This window comes from Cavia porcellus, unplaced genomic scaffold (assembly GCF_034190915.1).
Source record: "Cavia porcellus strain 051 isolate PalLab524CR breed Dunkin Hartley unplaced genomic scaffold, mCavPor4.1 scaffold_9, whole genome shotgun sequence".
Taxonomy (NCBI): Eukaryota; Metazoa; Chordata; class Mammalia; order Rodentia; family Caviidae; genus Cavia; species Cavia porcellus.
In genome coordinates, this window is record NW_026947492.1 from 18,305,771 (window position 1) to 18,315,290 (window position 9,520).

The following is a 9,520-nucleotide window of genomic DNA, read 5'->3' on the forward strand; positions in this document are numbered from 1 at the left end:
TTAAGAGAGTGCCCTTTTCTTCAAAGTCTTTCTCAATGCAATGTGAACGTCTTTGTTTTTCAGACTGTAGATAAAAGGGTTCATCATTGGTCCCACAATGGTATAGAAAACTGTGGATACTTTATCTTGACCAACAGATCCAGTAGAAGGCTTAAGATACATAAATGATAAAGCCCCAAAAAAGAGAGAGACAGCAATTATGTGAGAGCTGCAGGTACTGAAGGCCTTGGACCTGCCCCCTGTGGAATGGATGGAGGAGATATTCAACAAGATCAAGGTATAAGAAATGAAGATTGTGAGACTAGGCACTATTATGTTGATGCCCACCACAATGAAAACCACCATCTCATTGATGGAAGTACTTGTGCAAGACAGCTGCAGGAGAGGAGGGATGTCACACATGTAATGATTGATGACATTGCTGTCACAGAACGTGAGTCTCAGCATGCATCCTGTGTGGATCATGGCACCAAAATAGCCCATTGCATACACACCCACAGTCATTATGAAGCAGACTTGTTGGGACATGATTACTTTGTAAAGGAGGGGCTTGCAGATGGCCACATATCTGTCATAGGCCATGGATGTCAAAATGTAGCACTCATCAATAATAAAGAAGCAGAAGAAAAACAGTTGAGCCATGCACTCACCATAAGGGATGATGTTCTGTTTTACAAAACCCATCAGCATTTTGGGGATTATGACAGAGGAGTAGCAGAGATCAACGAAGGAGAGGTGGAAGAGAAAGTAGTACATGGGAGTATGCAGGTGAGGGTTCAAACCTATAAGAAAAATCAAGCCTAAGTTCCCCAGCATGGAGACCATATAGATTCCCAAGAAGAGGAGGAAGAGAGGCAGCTGGAGCTCTGGCTGTTGTGTTAAACCCAGCAGGACAAACTCAGTCACTGAAGAGCCATTGTATGAAGTCATTCTTCCCTGGACATTTCTGTGAGAACAAGAGAAATAACCACATGTTTACATTAAAATGGGATACCAGATTTATCCATCCAAGTCCAGGATACAGAGCTTGAGATGCAGATTGGCAGGAAGGCCTCAAGCCTACCTTTCCATTTGCCTTTGTTTTCACCATTTTAGAAGACAAAGAGAATGCATAAAGATGAATATTGAGAGTGGTAACGAAGGCAGTTTGTGGAAGGATAGATTTCAGGAAGTCCAGAGCCATGGTTGGATCTGCACCATCTCTTCTCCACTTCTGCCTTAGCAGTGCCCCTCGCACCTCAGGGTCAGTGGTGATCTTGGAAACCAAGTAATGAGGCATTTCAAGGGCTCACAGAACCCACAGATAAGATCTGCAAGATGTATAGCAGAAGAGATACAATTTAACACTCACCCTTTGGTATTATGACTTCAAAACAAACCCTTGATAATTCTCCTCTTTGATTTTCAGAGCGAAAGAGCCAGCTTTCTCTGATAAGTTTTATGAGCATAGAGCCCACAAAAAGAATTCTTCTTTTATTACAGTTGCTGTTCCCTGGGAAGAATTTTGAACTGAGAGAATTAGAACACACTCCCCAGACCAAAGTCTCTGAGAAGCCATGAGTTCTGCTAGTGACTTTGCCCAGTGTCCTCTCTGGACCAAAAGTGATAAATACCCACTGATGCTGACAAAGAGCCCCCCGCCAACAATATTACCTGAGGGGTTTTAGGAGTTCAGAATCCTAAGGGACCTGATTAAAAGCTGGAAGACCTACTTCCTTCAGCATTTTCTCCAGGGACCCAGAGAAGAGAAATTACATGTGCTGCATTCACAGACAACTTAATTATGATGACATTAACTTATTGAAACCACACGATTGTACATACTTTGGATTTCCTTCCAAGTCAGAACATCACTATATAGAAAAGTGTATAAACCTGTCCTGTTTCTACCTGTCACTAGTTGGTATACTATATATTTGCTCTTTGCTTGTTATATCTTCATGTAAAACACCCACTCCCGCATATTTGAGTCTAAGCTCCCCAATGACAGAGATTTTGTGGGGTTTTTTTTGCTTAAGTACTATTTCTACTCATAGAGAACAATCTGTGATATTTATAGCATGTGTTTACTGAATATATGTATAATAAAAGAATCTCTTTCCTAGAGCATACCCTGAGTGCTACACAAATTTCCTGACCCACAGTTGAAAGCTTATGCGATGCCAATGCTTTTATTTGTAAGTAGGATTTGGGACAGGAAACCTTCTGCAAGTCATACAAGGGTCATTCCTAGACTCTCAGATGCCATTTCAGAGCTGATATATATATATATATGTACATATGAATTACTCAGTGTCACCAGGAGTACTTGCACAAGCTGTTGGAAAGGTTCTAATGTCTCTTTGTGTAAACAAGGATTACAGACATATTGGGATCAGTGCAATACAGGAGGCTGTCCACTGCAGAAGCCCTGGTCTGTCTGGCAGGGAGGACCTTAGGAACTGCTCAAAAGTTTTACTTGTCATTTTGAACAAGTTTCAGAGAACCTCAGGGTAGATTTTAAAATATAGTATTAGGCCACCAGCAGGACAACTGGATTTAGGTTGAAGTAAGATGAACTGTGGGAGCAATGAATGAAGGATTTGATGAGTGACTCAAAAAAAAAAGAAATACAGAAATAAGTAGAAAGAGGAATGGGGAGATGGAGGCAAGGAAAAAGCAAAGAGAGAGAGAAAGAAAGATAAAGTAAAAAGAAGGAAAGAACAAGAGAGTAAAAGAAAGAAAAAGATGAGAAAGAGATAGAAAGAAGAAAGAAGAAAGAAAGAAAGAAAGAAAGAAAGAAAGAAAGAAAGAAAGAAAGAAAGAAAGAAAGAAAAAGAAGAAGCAAGGTAGAGAAAAGGAAGGAAGGAAGGAAAAAAGAAAAGAGAAAAAGGAAAAAGTTTCTCTGAATTAATTAATATCTCTGCTGCAAGTGGTTCTAAGAAAGTCATAAACAAGAGGTATTCCAAGGGAAGGCTCTGCAGGATTTCCCACAAAGCATATAGAAATATAGAAAGTTTATGTCGGGTCCTAAGGTAGCGCTCAGGATGAGGACCGTGCTTTCACCTCACTGCCTTCAGCATGCAGGACAAACCCAGAATGAACATAGGGAGACTCTGAGCACGTACTTAAGCTGCAGAGCCCTGTCATCCCCTTCTTTCTTCATTTGCATAATGGTCATTTTATCCTATTTCAACTACAATCAAGTACATCAGATGCTCCTGCTTTACCCCGAGCTATGCCATAGCATTCTTTGCTCATCCCACAGTCTTTTCAGGATAATTTGTTTCCCTTCATTAAGGTTAGTGCTAATTTAACTTAGAATGCTTTATTTTACATTATATTTTCATAAAATACAGAGAATAAAAATGCACGTTTTAACATGATTGATTTACATGGTTGTTTCACACTGAGCTAACCTGCTACAAATGCCCTGGAACATTGGCACCCAACCTCCAGCTCCTGGCTGCAAGGCTGGCCTTCTATGTACTTACTTACTTTATTTTAGACAGAGTCTCTCTAAGTTGCCCAAGCTGGCCTTGAACTTACCATCCTCATGCCTCAGCCCCCTGAGTAGTTGAGATTACAAGTCAGTGCCACCATGCCCAGCTAGTTCATATATTTTTAAATGTATGTACATATATACTATATATGGCATATTTATTTTAAATATATATATAAATTATAATTATATGTTATATCTACATATCTGAGATAAGAAGAAAAATAAATCTTTAATTTCAAGAAAATAAAATAACAGAATCTTTCTTTAAAATTTTATTTAAAGAGAAAAATGCAAAACAGAAAAACGGTAGAAGTAATACAAATTTCAAAAAAAAAATAAGAAATCACTAGTTGATAGATTACATATTTTCATTTTAGATATAGTTATTCAAGTTAAAAAATTAAAGCATACAAAGAGGACATTCAAACAGTGAGACTGCAAACAATTCTGTTCAATGATCCAAAAAAATTAATAATATGGTTATCTACCTTACACACTTAAACATACATGCAGTTATATCCTTTAGAGCACTTTCTTTTCCTCTCTTTTTGACAATAACAAATACATATTTTGGATTTTATTACTACTACAGTTCTTATTACTTTTTTTAAAGAGAAATAAAACCAAATGTAACAAAACAAAGTAGAGTCAGTCAAAACAAAAGGATGGACATAGTACATGATGTAGAAACAAAATACAAAGTGATCAACAATGGCTACCATAATGCCTCTTGCTATCTTCAAAAGAATTGCCCATATCATCACTTATCATGAAATTGAACAAAACAGTACAGAACAAAACCAATAAAAATCAAACATTGTAGTAGGTATCATACAAGAATGGGTATCATAGTGAATCTTATGGTCTTCAAACTACTTGCCTAACCACGGCCAGGGGTGAGTGCTCAGCGCACTCTGCCCAAATCCCAGACTGTTTGGGACCCTCCAGGCTTCTGGGTGCAGTGAAGTGGAGAAGTGGGTTTGAGGCCTCTACATCCACCTCCCCAACCAGGCTGCACGTGGAGAACTGTGGAGCTTCCAACAAGTAGGCAAGCACACGCTATTCCCTGAGCCCAGCCTGTTTGGGACTCCCACACCTCACCATCGGTGTGCAGGGAGGGGCTGGGCGGATCTGGGGCGCCTGCATCAGCCTCCCCGTGTGTCTGGAGGACTGTGGCTATCTCAGCAAGCAGAGGAGGATTGCAGGTTCCAGAGGCACCACGGCCAGTGGTGAGTGCTCAGCACACTCTGCCCAAAGCCCAGACTGTTTGGGACCCTCCAAGCTTCTGGGTGTAATAAAGTGAAGTGTGTTTGAGGCCTCTACATCTGCCTCCACATCCCGGCTGCACTTGGAGAACTGTGGAGCTTCCAACAAGTAGGCGGGCACACGCTATACCCTGAGCCCAGCCTGTTTGGGAATCCCACACCTCACCATTGGTGTGCAGAGGAGGGGCTGGGCGGATCTGGGGTGCCTGCATCAGCCTCCCCGTGTGTCTGGAGGACTGTGGATGTCTCAGCAAGCAGGGGAGGATCTCAGGTTCCAGAGGCACCATGGCCAGTGGTGAGTGCTCAGCACACTCTGCCCAAAGCCCAGACTGCTTGGGACCCTCGAGGCTTCTGGGTGCAGTGAAGTGGAGAGGCAGGTTTGAGGCGTCTACACCGCCTCCGCATCCCAGCTGTGCTTGGAGAGCTGTGGAGCTTCCAAAGGGCAGGTGGGCGCACAGTGTCCCAGAAGCCCAGCTTATCTGGAACTGCAGTGTTCTGAACAGGCAGAGGAGGGCCATTGGTTCTGCAGGCCAAGTGGCTTGGGTAACAGGGTGCCAGAGTCTCAGGAGCTGCAAACATAGAAGGGGATTTCCAACAGACCCTGAGGAAGCTTTCAAATACCACTTGAAACACAGAAATATAGGAAAATGACAAGATGAAAGAAAGACCAAATTACAACCTCAAACCTCCAGCCCATCTCAAGAAACCCTAGGAGCAATGTATATAGAAGAAAATATATGCCATTCACTTCAAGTATCGGACACAATAGCTACAGAAATTAACAAGCAACTCCAGGAAGCTTTAAAGAAATTCAAACTCGAAATAATCTCCCAGGTAAAAGAAGAAATGATAAAAGAAATGAAAGAGATTCTGAATATATCTAAAGAAAACACAGATAAAAAATTAGAGGAACTAAACAAAAAGATAGAATCCCTAGAGGAGCAATATTAGAAACAAACAGAATACATAATGCAGATGCACAGAGATATACAGGAAATAAACTCCACTGAAAGTTGTAAAAACCGCCTTAATGAAAGTGAAGATAGAATTTCAGACCTTGAAGACAGGATTGCAGCTAGTGCACAGGAAAGGAAAGATCTTTTAAAAATAACAAGGAATCAGAAAACAACAATTCAACAACTGCAAGACGATGCAAAGAAAAATAACATAAGAATGATAGGGATTAATTAAAAAGAAGGAGACAACATAAAGGATGTCAAGAGGATATTTAGAGAAGCAATAGCTGAAAATTTCTCAAGCATGAGATCAGAAACTGACATCAGGATCAGTGAAGCACATAGAACTCCAAATAGTCATAACCAAAATAAAACTACACCCAGACCTATAATAATCACCATCCCAGAAATCCAACACAAGAATAGATTATTAAAAGCTGTCAGAGAGAAAAGACAGATCACTTATAAAGGAAAACCTATCAGAATCACAGCAGACTTCTCAGCACAAACAATAAAGTCAAGAAGAGCATGGAGTGAAGTATTCCAGATCCCATAGCAAAATGATTTCCAACCTAGACTGATGTATCCTGAAAAACTATCATTCAAAATTGATTGGGAAATATGATACTTCCATGACAAAGAACAGCTAAAGAACTTCATGAACACCAAACCAACCCTGCAAAAAATATTGAAAGACAGTTTAGATACACAAAGGAAAAAAAAAACCACTAAGCAAAGCAAATAATTAAACAGAACAGAAAGATAAAGATGCAACAGCAGAGAGATAACATGTCAACAATAAACCAGCATTTAACAGTAATAACCTTTAATGTAAATGGTCTCAATGCACCAATCAAAAGAAACAGACTAGCAGAATGGATCAAGAAACAAAATCCAACCATACACTGTTTACAGGAAACCCATCTAACCCAGAAGGATACTCACAGACTGAAAGTCAAAGGATGTAAAATAATACTTACTGCAGCAGAAAACCAAAAAAAGGCAGGAGTAACCATTCTGTTTGCAGACAACGTGAACTTTAAACCAACAATGACCATAAAAGACAAAGAAGGTCACTACATACTCGTAAGGGGGAAACTCCAAGAGGAAGAGATAACTATCTTAAATATATATGCACCAAACTCCAGAGCACCCAGTTATATAAAACAACTATTAACAGAAATGAAAACTCAAATTATCAGTAACACAATTGTAACAAGGGACCTCAATATGCCATTGACACCAAGGGACAGATCAACCAGACAGAAAATGAGCAAAGAAATAACAGAACTGAATCACACCTGCAAACAAATGGATTTGATAGACATATACAGAATGTTCCACCCAACATCAGAATACACATTCTTCTCAGCAGTACATGGATCATTCTCTAAAACAGACCATATATTAGCTCACAGAACATATTTAAACAAATGCAAAAGAGTTGAAATCATCCCTTGCATGTTATCAGATCATAGCGATCTGAAATTAGAAATTAATGATAAAAGATACTGCAAAAAACTCGCAAACACATGGAAACTGAATAACACACTCTTGAGTAATCAGTGGGTCACAGAAGAAATTAAAGAAGAAATTAAACAATACCTAAAAGAAAATGAAAATGCAGATACAACTTACTGAACCATCAAATCTAATACAAGACAAACTGGAACAGAATAAAACCAAATTAAACAGGACAACAAAAACAATATGGGTTTAAAATCAGGATAAAAGGCCACTGCCTTCATTTTCTTGACAATTGCTTCACTTTCACTTTCACAGGGTGCATTGTGCATTTTGTATCCCCCTAACTCCTGTAGTTTTTAGATTAGGGAGGCAGCCTGCTATTTATTCACCTATGTGATTCTGAACCTTTTTACCCCTAAACATGATCTCAAGTTGTATCCATTTGCATACAAGAGCTTTGGTTTTGTTTTTTTTTTCTTTATAGCTGAGTAGTTTTCCATTGTATAAAAGTGTTACAGCTTTCTAGCCAATCTGCATATCATCAGCAAACTACCCCCACTTTTCTCTGGTTCCATGTCACACAGAGCATTGTGTTCCCATCTTTGACTTTCAGTCTATAAATCCTCTTTCAGGTTAATTGTATTACTTATATAGAGCATATTGATAGACCCTGCCTCCTGATCCAGTCTGCCTGTATTTCTTTTTATTGGTGAATTGAGGCCCTCTACATTAATGATTATAGCCGAGCTTCTCTTCCTCATTTCTGTCATGTTACTTTTCTGTCATTGGTTGTCTACTTTTCCCCTGCATTCCACTGTCTGTCTCACTTCAGTGAGCCCCCTCTGCCACTGTTTCTGAAACCATCATCTCTCTCTCTCTCTCTCTCTCTCTCTCTCTCTCTCATCCTTCCATATTTTTTGTAGGATTGGATTAGTTGTCATGAACTCTCCCAGTTCCTCTTTGTCATGGAAGTATTTGTTTCTCCATTAATTTTGAGAGATAGTTTTGCAGAATACATCAATCTGGATTGGTGGTTACTTTCTTTCAGGACTTGGAATACTTCACTCCAAGCTCTTCTTGATTCGGTGGTTTGTGTTGAGAAGTCTGCCGTGATTCAGATGGGTTTTCCTTTATAGGTGATCTGTTTCTTTTCTCTGACAGCTTTTAATATTATGTTCTTGTGTTAAATTTCTGGCATCTTGATTATTATATGTCTGGGTATAGATCTATTTTGGTTATAGCTGGCTGAAGTTCTGTATGCCTCATATATCTGAATATCAATATCATTTCCTTTTCCTATGCTTGGAAAGTTCTCTTTATTTCTGTAAATAGCCTTTGTATTTCATTTGTGTTTATCCCTGCTTCTTCACTCATGTTTTTTATTCTTAAGTTATAGATCCTTTTGTCATTTTCTAGCATTTGTATTGTTACTTCCTGGCTCCTTGTTATTTTTAAGAAATCTCTCCTTTCGTGATCACAAGCTGCAAACCTGTCTTTAAGGTTAGATAGCCTGTCTAGTTTATTTCAAGCTGTTTTGCCAGCTTTCCATGGAGTTTTTATTTCCTGGCAATCTCTTTGAATCTGTTTTATGTGGTTTAATTTTTTTTAATATTCTTCATTGGAGGTTTCCCTCCTTTTCTATTCTCTATTTTTCTATTCTCCTCTATTCTTTCATCTGTCTCTTCTTTAGAGGTGTGTTGCAATTGTTTTATTATGCTTCTCATATCTTCTTTTACCTGTAATAGTATTTCTGTTCTAAGATCTTTTATAGCTTCATGGAGTTGTTTATTTCACTTGCTGTTGCTTCAAAAACTGCAGGTGTGCCACTCTCCATCTCTTCTGTGTTTACATTTCCTCATCCAGTACTGCTTGGGTTGGAGGCCAGAGACTGCCTTTTGCTTCTTCCTCTTGTCATGTCCGTGGTTTCTTCTGGACAAGTGGGTAGCGGTGGCCGCAGAACTTCCTGTATTGATTATAATTACTCTGAAGTATGTTGGCTAGGTGTTTCTACTGTTTACTGCTTTCCCCAGTCTGCTGGTGGCCACATTAGTGTGCTGGGTGGGTGGGGTTGGTTAGGGATAGCTTTAGGGAAACCTTGGCAGTGGCTATTGGACCACACAGAGACAAAGAACTCGATCTAAGCACTTTCCACCAGTCTGCTCTGAACTAGGAGAGGCTGGATAAAGCCAGCTGAGGTTCTGTCTCCAGGCTTATCCTGCCCAACTCCAAAATGCACCTGGCCGATCTCTTACTCCGATAGGAGAACTGAGTCTCACACACTCACCGTCAGTCAGTACAATTCCCTGGTCTGCTGCTCCCCTCCACCACTGCATCTCCCCACCAGGGCC

At 39.7% G+C, this 9,520-nt stretch overlaps 1 protein-coding gene across 1 annotated transcript; it reads right to left on the minus strand.

The window, feature by feature from the left end:
* On the minus strand, nucleotides 1-2,227 carry LOC100725755 (olfactory receptor 8B3-like). Its single transcript, XM_003472724.3, has 2 exons — nucleotides 2,219-2,227; nucleotides 1-936 (listed from the first exon to the last, which is right to left on the minus strand). Exons 1-2 carry the CDS (start codon nucleotides 2,225-2,227, stop codon nucleotides 1-3), a joined length of 945 nt encoding a protein of 314 aa, XP_003472772.3.
* Nucleotides 2,228-9,520: the final 7,293 nt, after the last annotated feature.